The sequence below is a fragment of the Sorex fumeus genome, unplaced genomic scaffold, assembly GCF_029834395.1.
Source record: "Sorex fumeus unplaced genomic scaffold, SorFum_2.1 ptg000233l, whole genome shotgun sequence".
NCBI classification, from domain to species: Eukaryota; Metazoa; Chordata; class Mammalia; order Eulipotyphla; family Soricidae; genus Sorex; species Sorex fumeus.
The window spans coordinates 304,015-328,600 of NW_026606290.1; the positions used below are offsets into that span (position 1 = coordinate 304,015).

At 50.8% G+C, this 24,586-nt stretch overlaps 2 protein-coding genes and 1 non-coding gene across 4 annotated transcripts in view; 2 read left to right on the forward strand and 1 right to left on the reverse strand.

Annotated features, from left to right (window-relative positions):
* UCK1 (uridine-cytidine kinase 1) overlaps positions 1–15,045 on the forward strand; it is a 212,146-nt gene extending 197,101 nt beyond the window's left edge. The window contains exon 8 of the mRNA XM_056108854.1: positions 15,036–15,045. The gene's annotated coding sequence lies outside the window, so the exon portion shown is untranslated. The remainder of the gene's footprint in view (positions 1–15,035) is intronic.
* The window catches only part of NUP214 (nucleoporin 214), a 90,179-nt gene that overhangs the window by 38,574 nt on the left and 27,019 nt on the right, over positions 1–24,586 (reverse strand). The window contains exons 17-24 of one of the 2 annotated variants that reach the window (XM_056108841.1): positions 23,378–23,536; positions 18,882–18,985; positions 16,013–16,195; positions 15,283–15,368; positions 15,098–15,181; positions 10,067–10,303; positions 9,096–9,254; positions 6,386–6,479 (exon numbers count right to left, since the gene is read on the reverse strand). In XM_056108841.1, coding sequence (XP_055964816.1) covers positions 6,386–6,479; positions 9,096–9,254; positions 10,067–10,303; positions 15,098–15,181; positions 15,283–15,368; positions 16,013–16,195; positions 18,882–18,985; positions 23,378–23,536 — 1,106 coding nt within the window. Of the gene's footprint in view, positions 1–1,080; positions 1,119–6,385; positions 6,480–9,095; positions 9,255–10,066; positions 10,304–15,097; positions 15,182–15,282; positions 15,369–16,012; positions 16,196–18,881; positions 18,986–23,377; positions 23,537–24,586 lie in introns of those variants that run through there. The other variant, XM_056108842.1, reaches the window with a different exon arrangement.
* On the forward strand, positions 17,175–17,303 carry LOC130018073 (small nucleolar RNA SNORA22). Its single transcript, XR_008791470.1, has one exon. It is a non-coding gene; the product is annotated as a small nucleolar RNA SNORA22 (small nucleolar RNA).

Sequence of the window (24,586 nt, forward strand, 5' to 3'; positions counted from 1 at the left end):
GGAGAAAGCCCTGAGCACAGCTAAAGCCAACAAAAAGACTTCAGGGAAATGCACAAACTCACGACTCTAATTGAATACTCAAGCCTGGGAATGTGGATTAATGGTTAGAACACAGAAGTGCCTCTGTGAGGCCTTGGGTCTGACCCGAACACAAAAGAAAAAAATCCTCAACTCCACTTTTAATAATTGATAGAACAAGCAGATAGCAATCATTAGTACAGAAAACCTGGACAACACTAGCTTAATGTTAACCTTAGCTTAACAGACATTAAACAGAACCCACCAATCGACAAAAGCAAAATACATGTTCTCACGAGTTATCATGACGTGCACAAAGAATATTTACCAAGGTGATAGATTTCTGAGGATCGGTCAGCTGCAGAACAAGAGGCAGTGGTCTGTTCTGTGCTTACCGCCAAATTACTGCAAGGTTCTCCGAGTACCCTAACAGGAAGAGCCCCTGACACTGCCAGGTGTGGCCCCACAATCCAAAAAAGGAAAAAGAACCTCCAACTAGTGACTAATTTAAGAAGGGAGAAGGGCGGGTGGGGAGAGGAAGGGAGGGAGGGAGGGACAGTAAGACCTAAGGACAATTGAAAATCAAGTATTAAAGATGGGCACAGCCTGCATGTGACGGACTGACTTCACAGCTCCAAGAATGATGTTGGTAAAGACACAGGCTGAGAAAAGGAACACACACGCCAGCAGCCAGTCGAGCACCCAGCGTCAGTGCCTGATGACAGATCTCGGGAGAAACACCAAGAGAAACCCCGGAGCTCCCAGGCACACTGGCCTTGGGGAGCCGGGGTGGGCTAAGTATCGCTCTAGTTCTAAGGCCCCATATGCAGCCAGGCAGCACCTCCCAAACCCACGACCCTGACAGCCCAGCAGGAGCCCAGCACACGAGAGGGGGAAGGAGCCCAGAAGCCCACTAAGCTCACGAGAGACACAGGAACATGGAGGCGCAACCAGCACCAAATGGCTTGGTAAACCCTCGGTGACTTTAATAACACCCCCGTGAGACAGAACAATTTTCACAAGTTTTCTTCTACTGAGCTATTATTCGATAATTTCACTTACCATTTTGTTGTAATAAGCAACATAAAATAAATGATTTTGTGCCGGCTAAGGGGGAAGCCATGGGGGTGAGTGGGAAACTGGAGACAGTGGCTGACAGAAGGTCACACTGATGGTGGGACTGGGACTGGACACAGACTGCCCTAAACAAGTGTATTATGAAACCTGGTGTTTAAATAGCGGCGGAAAAAAGGATGAAGTGGAAAAATAATGGGGCGGAGGGGGATCAATGACACAAAAAACTTGTTCTTTGTGATCAATGAAATTGACAAACCTTTATTTAAAGGGGTAAGAAGAGAAGACACAAATTACATGACTCTTACATCAAGGACCAAAAAAAAAAAAAGGTAAGTTTTACAACTAAAATGAAATAAGACAAATTTTGTAGGATAGCACTGTCTTGTCCTTCCTTCCTGCATAGCCCCCCGCCCCGTGTAATCCCATCAATGGCCAAGACACAGAGAAAACCAAGTTCCCAAAAGCACGCGGCCACATTTGCAGCAGAGCAACCTCTTACTGTCTAGTTCTCACTCTGAGAACCCGCAGGCTACTGAGAGTATTCTGCCCAACACGGCAGAGTCTGGCAAACTCCCCGTGGCGTATTTGATATGCCAAAACCCATAACAATGATGGGTCTCATTCCCCTGACCCTGAAAGAGCCTCCAATGTGGCGCTTGCTAAAATCTCAGGGCTAGGACGACCGGTGATGTTACTGGTGCCTGCTCGAGGAAACCGATGAAAAACAGGATGACAGTGATACAGTGATGATGTTGATAGAGTTATTGGACTGAGGAAAGGAGAAAAAAACACCTTCGGAGGTATTTTGCCCTTGCGCAGTCAGCTTTGGAATACCCCTAGGTGATGTTTCCGCCCTTGAGCCTGGCAGACAGGAAGGGCTTTCTTATGTTGCTTTTGCTACCTGACTGGGTGCAGTGTCGGCCCAGAGTGCTGGGGAGTTGGAGAGACAGGCGAGTGGGAGAGAGGCAGAATCCAGAGAGCTGGGATGGAGGAATGAGGGACAAGGAAGGCAGAGTGTGAGTGGGGGAGAGACCAGAGAGTTGGAGAGGAGAGAGAGAGCAGGGCAGCATGATGGAGTGCCCAGAGACTAGCAAGGGGGACAGAAAGAGCCCAGGCTGTGAGATGGAGCGTGGAGAGATGAGCGGGAGAGACAGGAGGAGACGGGAATGAGGAGCAGCGTTGAGACTAGAATGGGAGGCTCAGAGAGACTGTGGCAGGCACGTGGGGAGAACGGACTAAACGGCTTCTGATCAATCAACCGGTTTGGCCCCCATTTCATCCAACGCCTGCCTCATGACCCGGACCGCCCTGGCTTGGAGAGGAGACCACGGTCCCTCCAAACGTGGGCAGCTAGGGGAAGAGCCGTCGGGGCCTCCCCCTGGCTGCCCCCAGAGTTTATACAAAAATTCTTAAAAGACATAAAGCAGCAAAGGTCACCTAAGCAGATAAGCTGAAAGATTGTCTCTTCTAAAAACCAAAGTTGCTAAGTTCAGAATGAATTCCACCGAACATAAGGATAAAATAACAAATCTACATAAACTCTTCCAGGGAACCAAAGAGGAATGTGAAATAAGCCAGACACAAAGAGACAAATACTGTAAGGCATCGAGCGTAGGCAAACGTGTTTCTTCCCCTTATTAGTGAAGCAAGGTAGTTTTATCGAACGGAACTAGCTTAGAAGGTGTGAGAGGAGAGGAAATGTGCTCAAGAGGGAACACAGGTGTCTCCGGAGTGTCAGAAATAAGCAGAGAGACACAGAGACAAGCAAGCGACATTCTTGCTCAAGGGAGACCCCGGACTTGAAGAGCGCGCCGAGAACAGGCAAACTTGAAGACAGATGAGAGTCCCAGGAGCTGTCATCTGGGTGACATATGTGTGTGGGACGATGAAGCAGTTATGTGAATAAACAGTGGTGAGTTACAGCAACCATAAATGTACTTAACGCCACTCAATTATATACTTAAAAATGCTGCAGGAGGGCTGGAGAGAGAGTACAGTGGGGAAGGCCCTTGCCTTGATGAGACTGACGTGGGGTCATCCCCGGGATCCTATATGGTGCCACAAGCCCTCCAGGACCGGCCCCTGAGTGCAGAGCTAGGAGGAAGCCCTGAGCACAGCCTTATGCGGCTCTCGAACAAACAAAAAACCCCCCAAAGCCTCAAAAGATCAATTTTGTTACAAACGTTACATGAAAATTTTGCAAAGATCTTGCTGCTGCCCGCAGCTCTCCCATTTCTGACTCACTCCCTTGGCTTCACGCTCAATATAAGATCCAGGCTACGCTTCAATCAGACCGTACTTGACTGTTTCTCAAAGCTTAGAATTTTACACTTAAAGGTGAATTTGAAGTGACTCATGCCTTGATATTTATTTTAATTTTTACCATTTTAGTCTTTTTTGATTTGGGGCCACCCCAGTGATGTTTAGGGGCTGCTCCTGGCTCTGCACTCCGGATTTATGCTGGTGATGCGCAGGGAACCATATGGAACGCCAGGAACTGAAGCCAGGTTGGCTGTGTGCAAGGTAGGCGCCCTCTCCGCCGTGCTCCTCTCCAGCCCTGGGCCTCAACTTCAAACCAATCAACTCACCTTTGCTACACTGGAAGAGTAACAACCCATGAATCACATCAGGTTACTTAACACCCGAAAAGCAGCCAGTGGTCACCCAGGTGAGGAGGAGGCCCCCTAGACATTCCTCCCTGGGCCCTGGCTGTCCCCCCACGGACTACCTGGCTCCTTCTAGAGCCTTCCAGGCATCCTCCTGCCCTCAGCCCTGTCTGGGGACTTATTTCCTTAAGGTCTTCTAGAGACGGACTCTCTGGTCTTTGCACCATTACTCAAATGTCCAAAGCCAGAAATCCAGCTGACGCAGCACCATCTAACACTATCAGACTTTTAAACTTCACCTGTATTTTGGAAGGTCAAGATTATGACACAGACTTTGGGGGGGCCTCCACCCAGTAATTTTCAATCTGACAGAGGGCCAAGCAGTGCCAGGGCTCTTCCCTGGGCACATTCTCGCCCACTTAAGGCATCTCCCTGCTCTGAGGGCAAGAATGGAGGGTGGGATGACGGGCCAGTTCTGTCAACCGCTTCCTATGCAGCCTAAGACCCACCAATACTCACTCGGGAGTGAATGAATGGATGAGCACCGGCTTTCCGGCTGCTGTTTGACAAGAACTGACTGCTTAACCGAGCAACAATCCCGCCTGGTCGCTGCCCTGCGCTGGTCACTCTGGTGTCCACTCCCCGCGTCACTCTACCCTGCTTCCTGCCCCCACGCACCCTGCCAGGTCTCCACCATGCTGACCCTTCAACTTTTTAACTTTCCTCCAATGTTCGGTCCTTCTGCATGTCTGGGCTTCCACACGTCTTCCAGAACACTCTCCTCCCCTCTCCGCTGGTGGGTCTGCGTCACTGTCCCCTGCCAGCTCAACACCTCTGCCTCCCAACCTCCGCGGCCCGCCCAGACCCAACCGATACTCTTAGACTCTTCTCCAGACTCCACTACACTGCCACAAAATGCTGCCGGCAGTGAGACTTCCTGGCCATTTTCTTGCTAAAATGTCACGAAAGCCGATAGTCTATGTCCTATCCACGACTACTCCAAAAACTCAGGCAGATGCCACATGGAACCCACTGAATCAGGTGATTAAGCCTTGGACAGGAATCGGAATCAAATCCGAAAACCAGTCATTGTGTCAAGACTGCAGGGTGGGGGAACAAGTGGCTCAGAAAACACCAATTTCTCTCAACGGCACTATTGAACCAGAGTTTATCTGCTACCGTTACAAAGTAACTATATTCCGTGACTCCTGTGGGACACTAAAAGAACCAACCACACTAGAGTCCCAAATCTGCAGGGAAGGAACAGGAAGTTCTTCAAGATTGCCTATGAACTTTGAAATCCGTTTTTCCTAAGTCAGAAAAAAAGGGCAAAGTTCGGAACTGCTCCATCCACAGCGATGGCCCTGAGGCCCAGCTCAGAAGGAACGCCCGGAGGAGCCAAAGCCTGGTGCAGATGCGGAAAGACACCCAAACCCGGGCCACAGGGCTGAGCAGCGCCACCAGCATTCCCGCTGGAGGTACGACTTCCTGTCGAAGGGGACATTCTCCCTCTTGGGAGCTTTGCTTTGTCATCCGGGAAGCCGGTGACAACACCCAGCTCTAGAACTGCACAGTTCTCCCCCCAAAGTTTGCAACAACCACACATGCCATCTTGGTCGCCAGAGCATACCACAGCCTCAAGGTCACTGCAAGATAGCAGCGTGGGGAGCTTGTTTTCTGGCCCTTCGTGTGGCCCTGAGATAACAAAGACATTCCTGGAACTGAAACAACTGATAAACAGGACCGTGCAGGGAGGGAGAAAGGCCAGGCCAGGAGAGAGCAAAGACAACAGCGGGCAGAGCCACTCTGGGCATAAGGCCCAGCAGAGGTGTGGGGGGTTGGGTGGGGGGTGGGCGGGCGCAGCGGTGATTCAAGGCACCTGCCTGAGCTCGCTCCACCATGGCAGCGTCTCACCGTCTCCACAGTCCAGGGAGCAAATGTGTCTCCAATCCCCCTGGGCCACAGAGATCACAGACAGAAAAGACATGGAGCCACAGGGCCCAGGGCCAGCCCAGGGCTTGGCTTCACAGAGGAGGTAGCACCTCAAATTCTAGACACCCATGAAAGGGGCGGGGCAATGGGACAGCAGGGAGGACACTTGCCTTGCTCATGGCTGACCCAGGTTCAATTGCTGGCGTCCCATATGGTCCCCTGAGCCTCACCGGGAGTCACCCCTGAGCACTGCCAGATGTGGTGTCCCCCCCAACAAAAGAGAGAAAACAACAAACATCAACACTGATGAAAAGGAAGGTCTGGTAGAAGTGATGCAGCCCTCAACCAGAACACAGCGGCCTATTCCAAGAAGACATGGAGGCGAACAAGAGCCAAGGGAAGACACACCGGGAGGGGCTGTCACTTTCAAGGCCACCACTGAGTCCTCGGGAGCGACAGTCTGCAGCAGCGCAACAAGCATCCACGCTGGGACTGCCAGGAGGACTCTGCAACACCGAGGACAAGCCCACACGAGGCTGCGGCCGGATGGGTGCCCTCTGGCATGGCACATGGCAAAGGGAGCAGGCAGCACGCTTTACCAGGTGCTGGCCATGATAGGCTGCAGACGGCAAGCCCCCGAACTCAACAGTACTCCCCAAGTAAGCCGCCAGCTCCTTTGCCACCCACCCAACCCGCGAGCACAGCAAGCCTGCCCCCTGCAGGCGGCCCCGTGCTACTGCAGGCCGACTTACCCCACGGCGGACGGAGGCGGAGTGCTGCTCAACTCCTGCACGTTCACGACCTGAGGAACATTCTTCAGGGTTGATTCCGTCAAGGTACTCACAGCTATGTGAATAAATGAGGGCGAGGTCTATTAATCGCACTGAAGTACATCAAAGGGTAAGAAGCCCGAGTCACATGTCAATGGACACACAGGGCAAGGCGAAAGGAAACCTAGTCAAGCACTGGGCCGGCTCTAGGAAAGAAGTGATGGGCTGGGGCTCTGTGCGACTTCACCAAAGGGGCCCAACCATTCCAGGCCGGCTCTTTTTTGAGGGGTGGGGCCGGCATGGTGGCCTCTGTCCGGCTCTCACTCAGGACCACCCCTACTGCGGCTCAGGACTGAACCCAGATTGGCCCCACCAAGGCAAGTGCCCCGTGCCTGGACTACCCTCTCAGACCCCTCCTGGCCAGTGAACGCCCTTTTGGGAAAGGCATGAAGTGCTAGAATTAGCAACGTTCACTCAGTACTCAATGTCCGCCTCCCTCCTCCCATCCATCCAGATGGCCTGTTACTATCAGACTTGATTAGCGGCTGGGAATGCAAAAGTCTCTAAAACAGTCTCTTCTGCAATGGAGATCACCCCAGAGTGAGATAACATACAGGGAAAAATGTGGGCAAGGCAGTTTGGACAAGGATGGGACACATGGCCAAGAGGCCTGAATTAAGGAACAGTAGCAGGGATTGGTCTGCCTACAGGACCTACCTGCCTATCTATAGTTTATCAGTTTTCACTTCATTTTTTTTCTTTTTGGGTCACACCCAGCGATGCTCAGGGGTTACTCCCGTCTCTGCATGCAGGAATTACTCCTGGTGGTGCTCAGGGGACCATAAGGGATGCAGAGGATCGAACCTGGATCAGCTGCGTGCAAGGCAAACGCCCTACCTGCTTACTATCGCTCCAATCCCAGCTTTCATTTTGTGTATCTTACAACTTTATGGATTCTAGTGGAGCCAGGCATCAGACCTCAAACCCTTGACCAGACATCCCCAGCCCCAGAAACCGTTTATTGCTATATAATGGTGAATTCTATCTCACACTGGACCTCTTTTCCAGTTTCTCCTCCAAAGACCTGGGCCAGGCCGGGAGTGCACATGCACCGACTGTGCGAAACCCAGAATTCAATCTGGGCACTAGTGGTGCTAGGCACGCCGGTATCAGCCTAGAAAGTGCACTTTCTATAAAGTAACAGCTGTCTGAGCAGATAGACACTCTGAGTAATGCCAAAACGGAAAAATAATTTTATTCCAGAAAAACAAAAATAATCTCCAGCTTGGTCCTGGAATGTTAATATTTCAGGAGGGCCAGTCCTCGTGGAGGTGGAGCCCCGCGCATTTCAAGGCTCGTTTTGAGCCACTCGCTGCCAATACTACCACGGCCGAGACGCTCCGGCTGAGAAACAAGTTCCTGACACTGAGCACCAAGGAATGGACCACGACTGGACCACTCCCGACTGCAGAGTACGCTTGTGCCAGGGTAGAGTCTGGCTCAGCTCCCTGTGGGCCCGGGAACCTGCAGCTGCCTTTCCTTTTCCTTTCTTTACAAATGGGAAGACCCCAGCAATGCCCAGGGGCTGACAAGGCCACCGGAAGTGATATGAGGTCACCCCAAAGGCAAGCACACAGAAGCACAGCTCTGGCGAGAGCTGGGATCCTTAAGACACTAGGAGATGGTGCAGCAGATACTACAGCAGGTGGGACGCTTATACTGCATGCAGCGGACCCAAGCTCCATCATGATTATCCCTGAGCACGAGCCAGGAGTACGCCCTGAGCACTGCTCAGTGTTGACCCAGAACAAACAAAACCCCAAAAAGATGCTAAATGACAAAATAAACCTAGACAGGCCCAGAGGAGAGGCCCCCCGCCCAAGGCTGGCGTGCCTGCCAGGGACAGAGGCCCTACTCAATTTTCAGTATCACCTGGCCCCTAAATGGACCCAAGGAGTACTGGGCTGCGTACCGCAAGAATGACCCAGGCCCCCTGCGTACTCTTGGGACAAGGCCTCTCAAAATAAACAAAAAGATCCCACAGGACAACTGTGGGATGGGGAGGGCAGGCGTGAAGGACCTATACTCAGGCTTCCTTGCGGGGTGGGCCCAGGGATCACTCCAGGTGCGGTTCTGGGAGCCATGTGGTGCCAGGGATTCAATCTGGGTTTGCACCCAGCTTGGAGACAAGTAAAATGCTACTAACTGGACCAAGGGCAATGGCTACTTTTAGACTTAAAACAGGCATTATTCAAATTACAAAAAGAAGGAGAAGCAGCAGCCCACTGGTCGGGGCCAGGGCACGGAAGGCTGGAGCCCTGCTTTGCACCAGCGGCCTCAGCTCCCCCGCCAGCACCATCTGGCCCCTGAGCACTGCTGAGGGCAACCACCAAACACGGAGCCAGGAGTAGTGCAGCCCAAAGCAAAAGTCAAACCAGACCCCACTTGCTCTCTCCCAAGCGAACGGTACCCGTCTCCCCCGCCTCTCCTACAAGGAAGCGTCACAGCTACTCTTCCTTCTGGATCGCTCCAGGAAACAGGACGGGCCATCACAGGAAGTCTGGTCTGGGATTTAGCTGCATCTTTTACTGGGGGCGCTGCCGCGGGGAGGAACCCTGGGCCTCACACCCGACTCCCGAGAGCAGCAGCACGGCCCACTGTTCCCTGGCACAGGGCTGCATGTGGTGCTCACCTGGAGCCTGACTGGCCAGCTGCCGTCTCAGCGCTGCCGCTCCGGCGGCCTGGGAGGCCGGGCTGGCCTGCGAAGGCCCGGGAGCGCCATGCTTCACGGTCCTTGTGGGGAGCATGGTGCTATCGGCCCCTTGGGGCATGACTTTGCTGGATGCCGTTCCTGTGGGGAAAAGAACCACGAAGGAAGAGCGGGTGAGAAGAGAAGGTGGAAAAGTTGAAACCGTCAGCGCTCTGTGCCAGGGTGCAGGGAAGCTGCCCCAGTCAAAATCCTGCAGGATTCTCTACACGCAGTGCACGCACAGCCCTAAGTTGCCACCCGCTTCTCCGAGAGCCAATGCCGACTGTCTGCCTTGTCGGCCCCGCCGAGTCAGACCCCTTTCCAGGCTCTCAGCCACGAGCCGCCCACAGAGCACACAGGGTTTCCTGCCCCCGAAGCTTCCCATCAGCGCCGTAACCACTGGGCCAGAGCACATGTTCAGCAGGTGTGAGGCTCCGCATTCTGCCCCGGGCACCAGGTGGCACCACACTTGGCCCCACTGCCAGGGGCAGCTCCAGTTCTTAGAAAACATCATTTCAAAATGTGCCAAGTCTGGCTGCTCTGAACCGAAGCTGCCAGACAGGAAGAGACCCGTCGGGGAGCTGACAGCCAGCACCGGTGGTGGTGGTGGGGGGGGGCACGAGTTCTCAGGCGAGTTCTCAGGCAGGATATGGACTGGCCACGCTGCTGCAGACAGAGGCTCACAGCCAGGAAAGCAGAAAGCAGGGACGAGGAGGACCTGGCCATCCATTCTGGTGCGTGAGGCCCGACAAGCACTTTCGTGGGGACACACCTCCTCCACACCAGCCTTCTGGGAGCATCAGCAGAAACAGAACAGGCTGGAACTGAGCACGTGCACAGCGCTATGTCAGACCCTCAAGGCCCTGCACCGGTTAGTCAGTGGCCTAATGGGGAACACGTTTCCACACACTTACCTAAATTGGGCATCACCATAGCTTGGTTGTTAACTGAATGAGACTTGGGGACGTTGGAGCCAAAGACCATCACGCTGGGCTGGATGGAAGACGTGCGGGTCACGGGCGCGTGCCGTGATGACAAGGTCGCGGCCGCATCTTCGCTGTCCAGGGGCTGGGTGATGGAGGAGGTGGAGCTGTACTCATCCACGTCATCACAGCATCTCTGAGACAAGAAGGCCGACCGAGACAGGCTGGCTGCAAAAGCCCAAAGCGACCAGCAGTTAGACACCTCGGGGCAGGCCCAACCGTCATTGCGCGCTCACGGCTGAGAGACGGACGCTGACCTGTACAACTGTTTTGTTACTTGGCCAGCAGAAGCAGCTACCATTAAATCTGAGCAAAGATGCCCACACCATTCTCTGCTCGACCTGGACTTTTAAAACGCTATGCCAGGAGAGAGCAAGGGTCTTCGGACTGTCAAGTGGAAAGAGTGCAGTGAGAGCCAGGGTGACGGCCAGTGCTTTAGGGCAGAGCATGGACCTCCCCAGACAGAAGCTGCCAGAGGCAGAACAGCAGTGTCAGCAAAGGAACAGACAGGTCTCCTCTGTGGTACCAAACTGGGAACGATGCAAGAAAGGCAAGATGCCTGCTACCCCGAGTGTGTCCGCTTTCAGAGAAATCCTATGATCTTTTGAATGAATCGGGAGAGAGAGAAGGGAGGGAGAGGGAGAGGGGGAGAGACGGGGTTGGGGGGGAGGGGAGGGAAAGGAGCCAGGGAGGGAAGGGGTCACTGACCGATGCTGACCTCCTTGGATTTCCCTTCCTCTCTTTGCCCTGGGTTGGAGCAATAGCACAGCGGGCAGGGCGTTTGCCTTGCACGTGGCTGACCCGGGTTCAATTCCTTCATCCCTCTCGAGAGCCTGGCAAGCTACCGAGAGTATCTGGCCCGCATGGCAGAGCCTGTCAAGCTCCCCATGGCACAATCAATATTCCAAAAACAGTAACAACTCTCACAATGGAGATGTTACTGGTGCACGCTCAAGCAAATCGATGAACAACGGGATGACAGTGCTACAGTGCTCCTTTGCCCTGATGGGCAGCTCCACCATGAACTTCAGAATCCAGGTTCTAGGGCATAGAATGGAACAAGCTGACCCCTGAGGCCATCTCTTGCCCTTCCTCAAGTCATGCAAAAGCACCGCTGGTATTTACTGAACCTGACTGTCCTGTAAGAACATCACTGCAGACTCTGTGACATAATTTGCTCTGAACTATCTGAATGTACTAAACCATTAGTGTTTTTCTTTTATTTTTTTAAAAAAGCTTTTGGGTCACAACCGTGATGCTTAGGGGTTACTCCTGGCTCAGGCTATATGGGATGCCGGGACCCAGCCTGTGTTGGCCGCATACGAGACAAGTGCCCTACCCACTGTACTTTCTCTTCAGTCCATACAGCAGTGTCTTTTCATCTGGGGGGACACCAAAGATATTTCAACAAGACCAAGGGTGAGAATTTTATCAATGGGAGGTACAGAAAGGAACACGGTCAGTGGTGGCTGCGGCAGAACAGGGAATTACTACACATAAATAGGAAGATCATGTGGGGAATGAAATCTTCTCAAACTGCAATTTGGTGAGGAATATCACATAACTCAGAAAACCTAACCCAAAAAAATCAAACTGCACCCTTCAGATAATTGAAATTTCTAATATATAAATTGTATGTCAATAAAAACTGTCATTAAAAATCAATTTCAGGTTGAGAGCTAAAAACAACAAAAGAGGTATGCATTCTCTATACCTACAAATAATCATTTCTAAAACAGAAAGTAGTGACTAATGAAGGAAGTCTATTGTAAAATTAAAAACTAATTTTCTATAAATGAAAGAGAGTACCCGATAAACCAAGAAAGGCCTACTCAGATTTACAAAATTTTGCAAATCATTGGGGCCGGAGCGACAGCACAGCAAGGTAGGGCGTTTTGCCTAGCATGCGGACGACCCGGGTTCGATTTCACTGCCCCTCTCGGAGAGTCTGGCAAGCTACCGAGAGTATCCTGCCCGCACAGCAGAGCCTAGCAAATTACCCGTGATGTATTCGATATGCCAAAAACAGTAACAACAAGCCTCACAATGGAGATGTTACTGGTGCCGCTCGAGCAAATCGATGAACAATGGGAGGACAGTGGTACAGTGCAAATCACTAAGGTTGATAATCCAATAGATAACTGATCAAAAGATTTAACCTAGTACTTCAAAAAGATACCAAGAAGTTGGTAAACATGCAAAAGTTTATCTCCAAATAGCTCAAAGGAAAACACTGGGAAATACCAAGTTCGGCAAGAATGTGTGAACGGCTGAACTTTTCACAGGTGATGGTAAAACCGGAAGAGGTCCAGCCACTCTGGGGGACTGCTGAAGCCATGCCTCCAGGTGAGAATGATGGACAAGGCCGCCCAGTCATGGGGCCAAACCCGAGGTTATCACAAGAGCTTTGTATATAAAGACGCAGGAAACGGTCTATTTGAATACAGCTAGAAACTGGAACCAGCAAGTTTCCACAGAGGGGAGACGGGAGAATAAACGTTTACCCAGAAGCACAGGCATTCATTCAGCGGGATGCCGTGTGGCTGTGTTCTGGAAGTATGGGTGTTCGGTGGGAATCTCTGTGGCCGTGTTCTTCAATCACGCACCTGCAGACCAGTGCCAGTCCACACAGACCACGGGGCTGCCAAGTTGGTCATAAATGCCCCCCGGTCCGTGGACCGTCTGTAGGTACAACAAGGCCAAGAGCACTGCTCAACGCAGCTGAACAGGCCAACTAAACACAAAAGCTGTCGCAGAGTCAGACACCCCCAGAAAGAAGGTGGACAGGCGCACAACACAGAAGTGGCCCGGACGATTTTCGGCCACTCTTCTGACAGCGTCTGGAGGGGTGTGCTCACGTCAGACCAGGAAGAAAAGCAAAGGGAACGGAGACAGGAGAGAACGGAACAAATACACAATCCTGGATTAAAGCCCACCTCAACAGAGTGGCTACGCAGAGCCCCCGGGAGAAGGCCAGCTCCCAGCAGGGACCGCGGGAAAACAGCAGTTCTTGGTCAAGGAGGAAAGGCCTAAATCTCAGTCTGGGCGTTGGGGCTTGTAGGAGAATGTCCTCGACCTGAAAGGACACATACTGAAAGACTTAGAGTGACAAGTTTATAGCCTGCAGTTTGATTTTCAAATACCTCGTCAAAAATAATATGTGTGAGAAAAGAACAAAAAAACAGCCGTGTCCAGCATTCCTGCGAATGAGGGCAGGGCAGGAGGCGTTCCTATACTAGGCCTGCCACTGTGATTTTCAAAACAATAATGATGTCAAAAGGCCCAGACGAATGGAAAGGAGACCATTAACCTCTGTCCAGAGAGCCCTACCAATTGGGAGCAGGTAAACTGAGGCTGCACACAGGCCAGGGAAATGGCGCGACAAACCCTCATACTCTATTTTCCTTATTCATTCGTCTGTCAATGGACACCGGGCTAGCTTCTACCTTGAGTTTACTATGGATACCACAGCTACAAACATGTATGTACAAATATCTATGCGTGCCTCAATTTTCAGTTTAATCCAGACTGGCCAGACAGCAACTGTTTTCCAGTTTATGTTGAACCAACCAAGCACTCCGCAGAGGCTACGTCATTTTGCATTCCTTCCAACTCATGCTGTGAACCTCCAGAGATATTGGCTTTTTCTATTTGTTATTCTTAATTAAAATAACAAATCAGAGTGAACTGTGAATGTCACAGTTCCACTCTCATTTTCCAAACATCCAATTTTTATAAAGAAAGAGAAAATTTGGGTGTAAACCAAAAAATGTCAAGTGCTACCATATCTGGGTTGAAGGACAAGTAAGTTCAGAATCCTTCGTACTTCTGCATATTTTTAAGCTACCGAGAGTATTCGATATGTCAGACACAGTAACAACAAAGTCTCCAATGGAGACGTTACTGGGCCCGCTCGAGCAAATCGACGATCAACGGGAGGGCCTTTACCTTTACCTTAATAACCATGAGAATTTATTACATAGGAACAGAGCAATAGTACAGCAGGTATGGTGCTTGCCTTACATGCGGCTGACATGGGTTCAATCTCTGGTATCCTCCTCTATAGTCCCCCAAGCCCAGCCAGGAGTGATCCCGGAGTTCAGAGCCAGAAGCCCTAAGCACTGCCAAATGTGCACCCCCCCCAAAATTTTTCATTAGATAAGGAAAAACATTTAAAAATTAATTTAAACTATACTCATCATTAACATTTTTGATAAATTATTTTCCATGATTACAGGAAACTAGTAAATGGTGGCATAGTAAGAGTAAACTGTCTTCCCCTACTTAAGTGCCAAAAGAATACTGATGTTTTATTGTTACTTATTATTATTACTAATAAGGTAAAGGCCCTCCCGTTGATCGTCGATTTGCTCGAGCGGGATAAACTCAAAATAGAACTTCAAGGGAAAAAAAGATATGATCTCCAAAGCAAGTATTTCAAAAAAGAAAATTCAGGTAATCATCAAGATAATTTAATGGCGAAAAGTAAGTTTTCTCCATCAATTACATGCCTTCTTTTTTTTTATGCCTTCTTTTTTTATTTTTTTAAATTTCGTATCTTTTTCTTTTTTGCTTTTTGGGTCACACCTAGCGATGCACAGGGGTTACTCCTGGCTCATTCACTCAGGAATTACTTCTTGGCAGTGCTTGGGGGACCATGTGGGCTGCTGGGAATTGAACCTGGGGTGGCTGCATGCAAAGCAAACGCCCGACCCCGCTGTGCTATCGCTCCAGCCCCACAGGCCTTCCTTTCTGCAGTGTTCTTAGCCACCACTGCCTTTTCAGGAGTTCTCATATGCAGTGTGAAGCCAACGCCCCATCCAGCCGGGACAAGGAAGCTTCTCGAGCTGGGCTGGCTCGGCCATGGAAGCACACCCTGCCCTATGGACTGGCACTGCAGAAGACAGCGGGCAGCCAAAGCAACTGGTGGGTGCTGACACAAAACTGAGGACCAGTCTTTACCTGGGGCTGTGGATCTCACGGGCGGGGTCTTCCTCTTGGCCAAGAAGTTTCTCAGTTGAGCCTGTTTCACCGGGGACAGTTTAGCTGCAAGAAATAAGCACGTCCATAAACGCTTGGGGCTGGGTTTCTATCATTAGATGAAAGAGAATAAAGAGAGTTTTAAATACTGGGAAGCAGACATGTACCTGGAACTCTGGGCAAAGGTTTGGAATGAGATTCTATGGTGGTTTTCAACAAAGCATTCCGGAGGCTTTCAAGGTCACTGTCAAAACTGAAACAAGATAGTGTTACACACAAACCAACTTTGACCTGAGACGCCTGAGCAGGTGAGGTGCTCACACTGTCCTCCAAACACTCACGCAGGGGAGGAGAGCATCCCCAACACAGAAACGGGAAACCGGAGACGTCAGTGTCATCAATCCACAGGAAAGAGAGAGCACCTCAATACCATCCACCACCCCACAAACACCTGACACTGCCGAAGAAAGGGCACACAAGTCTACGGGCCAGCCTCGCAGAGAAAGGCGACGCTGCCCTGGTGACTGCAGAGGCGACTGAGCTAACCTGGAGCCTGGAAGTTTCCACACTTGAGCAAAACCAATCTGGGCCTTGAGAGAAGTCAACCTAATCCTCCCAGGTACATTTCACTAACCCCGCAGCACCGGCACACCAGGCTGCCGGCGTCACGGAGCACCCTGCAGCCGACCCCCCAGGAAGGGGGCGCAGATGCTTAGAGGAGTCACTCAAGAACACCCGCAGGGAGGAGGATGCCCCATTCCTTAGGCAAAGGAATAGATCAGAGAGGGTGAGGAAGCCGACGCGGGTCACACAGTCAGACCACCGCACACAGGCCCCCAGTGTCTCTCCCTTCAGTTGCCTCTCTGAGGAGCGGCACGCGAACATTCTCCCACACACCTGCGGGTGGAGCTCGGGGGAGGAACATCCGGGGGAAGATTCCACTGGGAGGTCTGGTTATAAAGTCGGAGCTGCTGGAGACTGTCCACCAGGTGATTCAGCCTCTTCCGCTGCTGGTTGATGATCTCGCGGTTGTTGGCAAGGGTGTTAAACAGCGTCTCTCGCTCTGGCACCAGCAGGCGCCTATTGTCAGCAAAGACGGAAAATGAACCATCAGTGCTTCAAGTTAAGCAAAAGCTTAGCAAAAGGGGGACTGAAGGGGCGAGAATGAAGTGGAGCATGACTACGTGGAGAGGGAGGAGGCAGGAGGGCGTGAAGAGGGACGCAAGGCCAGAGCGGGCGGAAGGGGAGAACGGGAAGAACGGGCAGCGGAGGCTCAGCGGCCAAGCCTGCACAGAAGAGAGCACAGGCGGGCAGAAACACACAGCAGCGGTGGGCAGGGGAGGGCAACAGGTAAAGTGAACGAAGGAAGCAACCTAAAGAAGCGGTTTCCTGCAGGGAAACAGAGGTGCCCACGGGAAGTCTGGAGAGCCAATGACCTCTGCAGAGAGCGGTCCAGACACAGAAGCAGCTCCACTGCAGGGAGGGAACCCACCCCAATGAATAACCCGAGATGCTATGCAGCTACTCCAGGCTCTGCACTCAGGAATTACTCCTGGTGGTGCTCAGGGAAGTGTACGGGATGCCGGGGATCGAACCCGAGTCAGCTCTGTGCAAGGCAATCATCCTACCCACTGCACCCACTGAACTTCAGAAAGGAACAACAGTCTCTGGTTCTAAAATGTGTTCAGCACACGTTTTCAAAAGACATTTCCTGGGGCTGGGGCAACAGCACAGCAGAGAGGGCGCTTGTCTTGCATGTCGCTGACCTGGGTTCAATCCCCAGGATCCCATATAGTCCCAAGAGTCTTCCAGGAGTGATCCTTGAATGCAGAGCTAGGATTTAGTCCTGAGCACCATGGGGATGGCCCCAAGATCAAATAAATAAATAAACCAGGGAGATGGCTCAGAGGGCCAGAGAACATGCCACACAGCACAGGGTTCAGTACTGGGCACCACTGGGCCCAACACCAGATGGGAAACAAGAATGCAGCTACATAGTAACTGCAAGGCGTGGTCATGAAAGGAGAAAACAGTCCAATAACAACATGCTCTTAACTTACTGCACAGTGAACACCCAAGTGTGCTTTATAGTTCCCTTGGTTTTAACTCTGTGCTAAAACAATGACTTCCTGTACCTCTGCATTTAAAGGAATACTCTTTACAGTGTATTCAGAAAGTCAGCACACTTTTTTTTTTTTAAAAAAGCGAACTTCTGAGTGAGTGAAGAGAAATCCACCTGCCACACAGAGCAGACTTTTCACAGTCAGGTGAAACCATTTCCTTTTGTTGTGGTTGGGTTTTGGGGGATGACACCCAGCTGGGCTCAGGCTTGGTCCTGGCTCTGCATTCAAGGACCTCTCCTTGAAGGGCATGGTGGTGCCAGGGACCCAACTGGGTCGGCTGTGTGTAAAGCATGTTCCCTCTCTGCTGTGCTATCTCTCCAGTCCACAAAAGCCATTTCTACATGCGGGTTGGACATCAATCAGAGCCAGAGGTGTGCGCTGTGAAATCTTCCATGCAAGCCAACAACTTAAAGGACAAGGGCTGCCAGCCTGGCATCCAGCCCCACCCAGCACCTGGAGATCTAGGCTCGCCTATCTCCCCCATCCCGGGCACAAAGTCTTCACGTGAGTGATCGCTTTTTCATTTTCTAACAGTGCCAGTTTTTGAACCAAGGTCCTCACACATGCAAGACAAATGTTCTACTGGGGATAACTGCTGAGTTACTATCCGCGGCCAGTCAAGGACCCAAGGTACTTTCTAGTCCTGCCGTCCACATTACACAAAGATTGGTCCATGCAAATGCTGTGTAAAGCCACAGGATTGTGAATAAGGAAACGGTTTCCTGGGTTGATTCCACAAAAGGCTCATCACATTCATCAAGTATAGATATTTCTGAATCCCAGTGTTTTGACGTGAGGACAGATTTTTGGGGGTAAGTTTCCTACAGGCACTTTACTGTTCTTACAATGTGATGTAATCCCTACTGATGACAGTTTGTAAACCACGGTGCCCCCACCCCAAAATAAAAAATACTAAACTTAAAAAAAGAACAACCCTGACACGCTGTAATCTTATACTTCCAAAGCCCTAGAAAACTAGGGCGAAAATGTTCCCCCATTATCTCTGCCATCGTTCCTCGCAGCCTTTGAATTTTTCATTCTGATAGCAGAATTCTTCAGAAAAACAAGCAGTACACAGAAGAGAATAGAGGAAAAACTCCTCCTTTTCCCCCGCTGGCAATACAGGTGCTTTCTCAGTCTCCAGGTAGGCCTTCACACTGAGAATACCCTTATAATTGGTCTTTTCTCATATGTCATGTAGGCAATAATTATAATTATGTAAGATCTTATAAAATATTTAATTTTTTAAGTACATGCACTTCAATGGTTTACTACGTTAAAAGAAAAACACACTGTGGGCTAGGGATGAGGCTTGGAAGTTAAGGACATGTTTGGTATGCAAAAGCCTTTGGGCCGGATTCCCAGTACAAAAAGGAAAAGGGAAAAACTGTGACGATACTTCTGAGGCTACCCCACTGATTTGGGATTAGGCTGAACCCAGTTTTTCACTAGCACAAATTGTGCCGCAAAAGAAATTCTTGTGTATCAATGGCTGAATGCTGTTTTTCTGCAGAAGAAACTTCTAGGTGCAAAATTAGAAAACAAAAATGAATGTCTGTAGAATTTAAAAAATAACTGCTCCTAAGCCATTTTTTGAAAAGGTTCTGGCAATATCAAAGTCTATGGAGAAAACACCGGCTCACTTTTGGTTTTTGGTTTGTTCCAGATGCCGATCCCATTCTAAGTCTAGAACGTCATTTACATCCTGGACAGCGAACTTCACGTATTGATGAAGGCGCCGGATTTCCTGCAAGAAAAAGTAAAGGCTGAGAGACTCACAAATACATCTTGGAGAGAGCAACACACTGCAGCGATACCTCCTCACCCTGCAACCGAGCTGACTTCATCTGGGGACCTAGGAGGGGAGTGGACGAGTCCCTCTGCCTGCCCCAACAGAACCCCGGCAGCCGCAAACTCCAGAACCCAATCTCCGCCATGCTCACAGCCCATCTTCACAGGCTCGGGATGAGCCCTAATGTTCCAGAGAATGAATCTGCTGAAATACCCAGGTATGCAAGTTTTGTGTCTGAAACCTCCAGGCTCACAAGTCGGGAATGGGCACCCTCCCTCCATCTCCCTGTGCTTCTGGCTCCCTGGCAGTCAGGCCCACAAACTGCCTCTGGGCACCATTGTAGCACTGTAGCACTGTCCTCCCGTTGTTCATTGATTTGCTCGAGCGGGCCCAGTAATGTCTCTATCGTAAGACTTGTTGTTACTGTGTTTTGGCATATCAAACACGTCACAGGTAGCTTGCCAGGCTTTGCCGTGCGGGTGGGATACTCTTGGTAGCTTGCCAGGCTCTCCGAGAGGGGGCAATATTTTTGTCGATTTTTTTTTGTCCGAGAGGGGGCAATAATTTTTGTCCGAGAGGGGGCAAAAACTTTTGTCCGAGAGGGGGCAATAATTATGTCGAACCTGGGTTGGCCGGGTTGGCAACGCGCAAGGCAAACGCCCTACTGCTGTGCTATTGCTCTAGCCCTCTGGGCACCATATAAGGTATTATACAGCCATGATCCAGAAACTCACAAATAAATCTTGGAAGAGAGCAACACGCTGCAGAGACGCCACGTATGCACCAAGAATAGCACACCACAATGGACCTTGTTCAATAGATATATGTATATATATTTATATATACAAATACACAAGGATCAATCTCTTAAACAGGGAATTAATAGCTCCAAAGTAAAATACAACAATTTTCACACTTTCCTCTAAGGAAACCTTTTTGGATAATTTTTAGTGGATTATTCATAACAAGCTATGTTGGCTGCATGCAAGGCAAACGCCCTACCGCTGTGCTATCGCTCCAGCCCTGGGCTGGAGCGATAGCACAGCGGGTAGGGCGTTCGCCTTACAAGCGGCCAACATGGCCGACCCGAGTTCGATTCCTCCGCCCCTCTCGGAGAGCCCGGCAAGTTCCCGAGAGTATTCGATATGCCAGACACAGTAACAACAAAGTCTCCAATGGAGACGTTACTGGGCCCGCTCGAGCAAATCGACGATCAACGGGAGGGCCTTTACCTTTACTTTTTTTATTCATAACAAGCAATACAAAATAAATTACTGAGCCTCTTCCTTTGGGGCAAGCTTGGGTGGTGGTGGAAAAAATCCGAAATAATGGTGGTGGGAAGGTGTAATGGTAGTGGGATTGGTGCTGAAATATTAAATGCAATAAATTATTTGAACAACTTTATAAAAATTAAAAAGAATTAAAAAAAAAAGTAAAGGTCCATGGCTCAGTTTCCCAGTACTTTGGGGAAAGATGTGTCAAATATCTTTCATATTTTTATGCTGAGAATCATAACAAGGAAAACACAGATTTTAACACCATCATGTGGACGTTATAATTAACAATGACTAATCTAACTGTGCACAGGGAGCAGTGCAAGGAGAAGAGACTCGGAAAGGCACATTAGCCTGAGGTCTCTGGGGAGCGAATGTTCTGGCTTAGTTCTCATTTTTCAGCTTCTGTAAAGTATCTCTACCTGGCCTGGGAATTTTCCACCCAACTCTGGAACTCTGACAGCATACACTCAGCTTCTGCTCTCTCACCTATGAAATTAACTCTAATAGACAAAATTATCTAGAAAATAGTGCTAAAAATAATTAAGAGCCCACCTATTTATAGCACAGCACATGTAAGTCTTCTCAGCATTAAGAAATACGATTTTTTTTCTCAAAAGCAAAGAATGGTATCAGTACTAGGAAGTGAATTAAGCATTACTAAAATTCTGACCTATTCACTTACTTCATTTCTTCAATTTTATTTTAGTTTTGGGGTCACACTGGTGATACTCATGGCATGCTCCTGGCTCTGCACTCAAGGATGACTCCTGGCTGTGCTGAAGGGCCATATGGGATGCCGGGGTAGAACCTGGGTCAGCTGCATGCAAGGAAAGTCCCTAGTTGCTGTACCGTGGCTCTGGTCCAGAACAGTATTAGACCCATTAACTTATTTTATCTTACTTTATTTTTGGCTTTTTGGGTCACACCCAGCTTTGCACAGGGGTTACTCCTGGCTCATGCACTTAGGAATTACTCCTGGCGTTGCTCAGGGGACCATATGGGATGCTGGGAATCAAACCTGGGTTGGCCGAGTGCAAGGCAAACACCCCACTGTGCTATCTCTGTAGCCCCACCATTAACTTATTTTAGACAACTTTCTTTAAATTCTGGGTTCAGTGTTCTGAAGTAAGCCCTGAGCACTGCTGGGTGTGGCCCCAACACAGAAACAAACAAAAAAAGGATCCGTGTTAAACACCATTGGCCAGACAATGCCAATCCTCAAAAAAAAAAAAAAAGAAAAAAAAGAAAAAAAATAAGCGCTTTCTTTAAATAATATACTAGGAAAAGCTCTTTCCATCTGTACAACAGTTATGTTCAACGATATTTCCAAGATTATTTTTGAATGAAGGCATCTGCCTCAACTGAAAAAAGGGAAAATGTCACCTTGCTCCCACGGGGCTGACTCCATCCAGGAAGGAGCCCAAGTGGCCCCAGGCTCTCACCGAAGCCCCTCTGCAGCCTGGGGCTCCAGGCAGCCTCACTCCTGCCGACTGCTCTCCCCACTGTCTACCAGATTTAAAAACCCCTTCTTAGGCCTGTCACCAACACCTCATCCCTGTGGCTTAGCTCTGGCTCCCGTGCAGAGAAGCAGAGCCCCCGTTCCACTGCTGTGCAGTCATTCCCTTGGACACTGCACCAGCTGAGAGCAGAGATCTGCCTGGCACGTCTGAACACGCAGCCCAAGCTCCGTGCCCAGATTTCCCGAGTGGAGAGTCGCGGGCACTTCTCGTGTTATCTCAGCTTTCTTCCGAATCTGTGCACTCAACAAAAGCAGCGACAGTTCCCTACTTACCTCTGGGAAAGGAAAATAAAGAGGAGCGGGGCGGGCGTGGTAGAACAGCAGGGCAGGCGCCCGCCTTGCGCCAGGGCCATGTGGGTTTGATCCCCAGCGCTGAGTAGGCGTCCCTGAGCCACACCAGGAGTGCTCCCTGAGCACAGTGGAGCATGGCCCGAAAACAAAGGCTTCCCTTTGCAGGCTGCAGGTGGTGGAGGGCATCTCTGACAGCACCCCCTCCCTGGCTGGCTCCTGGTGTCCTTAGTGGGGAGAAGGGCCCCCCCAGAGCACTCCCCTTTTCACTTTTCTGTCTGGCTGCATTCCCGTATGTGGGGGGGGGGGGGGCGGTTGTGCCTCGTGGCCAGGGGCCTGAGTTGAGGGGCGGGCAGGTGGCCGGCAGGTGGCCAGCACTCCCGGACCAAGAGGCAGCAGGACCAGCCACTGCCTCCGTTTTCAGAGTGTTAGAGGGAAGATTCTAGGGGCGAGGTGGCGATGGCAGCCTGGAACTAGGAGGCAGGAGGGGTCTGTCAGAGGCAGAAGACAAGCGTGTGGAAGCCAAGCCTCCATCCGGTGGGGACTCCAGGCAACCAGAAAGAGGTGGGCAATAACCCACCCAACACTTGTGAGGCACTCATTCTGAATAAGGAGAAAACGAACAAAAACAACAACAAAGATTCAGCTAAGAGAGTGACTGAGAGTTAAGACCCACTGAGAAGGTTGACTTGGCTGAAGTGTGTCGGCGAGAGAGCGACCAGGCAGGGAGAAGGGTTGGTCTCGCCCGTTATTTCCACCATCACCTCAGGGGAGCACTTCAGTCTGAGGCTCAGTTTCCCTCTCTTAAAGGGGACAGGGTGGGGCTGGAGAGCCCCGTGGGTAAGGCGCCTGCCTGCCTTGCATGCGGCCGGCCGAGTCTTAAACCCCAGGGTGGTGGGGTGGGGCAAAAGGGTCACATCCTGCAGCACAACTGAAGCCTGGACTAGAGGTGCTCTCGAAACACGGAGCAGGGAACGGACAAACTGCTACTTCCGCGCAGCCCCTAACAAGCTTGTGACTCTATCAGGATGTCCCTGGAGGGGCTCAGAGCAAGCACTGGATCCCGGATTCCAAAGCCCATATGGCATGTGCGGCGCACAACCCTGCGGGTGCTGCCAGTAACCCTGGGTGCCTGCACTCAGGCCTGTCGAAAGAAGGGGCGTGGCCGCTCAGGTGAGCAGGCCCTGCAGAGAGCCGCTGCCTGGACTGACGCGCCCATCAGGAAGCCGGAGGAAGCCGCTCTGCTCCGGCATGGCCACCTACCTGCAACTGGGCCTCACTCTTCGGATCCAGGGGTCTCTTATAAAGCAGATGCAGGTATCCGGAGTCACGGTTCCGCTCGTTCTGCTCTCGGGCTTCTTCGACACCAGCAAATCCCTCCAGCAGAGTCGTTTTCAGGGTGCTTATATCCCCGTGGAGAGACTAGGAGAGGCAGGAGGAGGCACTGCAATAAGCAGGACAGAACTTCTCCAGTATTAAATGCACATTTCCCTCAACAGTTAATGGTCATGTAATGAAAAAAATGTCACCCTCGAGAAGGATCCTAGTATTATTCTAGGGGAGCCCTGCTGGCATCACTCAGTGGGTGAAGTGGGCTGGAGGGCTCAGAGCGCAAGCCCATCCACACAATGCCACTCGGCGACGCCTGGGGGCCGCAAGGACTATCCCAGCGGTGCTCAGGACAACAGCTACTGAGGGAACTCTGGGCAAGCTGCTGAATGACCTTTCCTGACCCTGTTTGTGGGTTAATTTTTCTTGTTTATGAAAGACATACTTTAGAGCCAGAGTGTTAGCACAGCAGAGAGGGCATCTGCCTTGCACGCAGCCTACCCGGGTTCAATCTCCAGCATCCCAGATGGTACCCAAGAACTGCCAGGAGTGATTCTTGAGCACAAAGCCTGGAGTAAGTCCTGGGTATTACCAGGCATGCCCCCCTCCCCGCCCCATCCCCTCCAACTCAAAACAAACAAAAAAAAACACTGAGCCATTATGACAAGTCACTTCAATGGCTAAACTCAAGTTTCCTAGCTTGGAAAATCAACAACAGACATAGAGGAAATCCGAGGGTTCAGCAAGAGGAGGCGGCCGCGCCCGGCACTGTGCCTTCCGCACAGCGAGGAGCAGTGTCCAGTATCTGCCATGGTCCCACGGGATGGCCAAGCTCTCGAGCATTAGGTTGAAAAATAAACTAACGCTTTACTATAAGCTAAGTTTACTATAAAAATAGTGAACTTTTGAGTCCAGAGAGATAAACAGCAGGGAAGGTGCTTGCCGGGCACAGGACCAACTCCCAGCACCACATATGGTCCGCTGAGCTCTGCCAGGAGTGATCCCTGAGTACAGAGCCAGGACTCAGCCCTGAGCACGGCGGGAGTGACACTACCCCCCCAAAATAAATAAATAGTAAAAAAGGTAAACTAGATAAAACTTGTTAACCTTTTCTCCCCTTTTTCATAAACTTGATTTACTTCA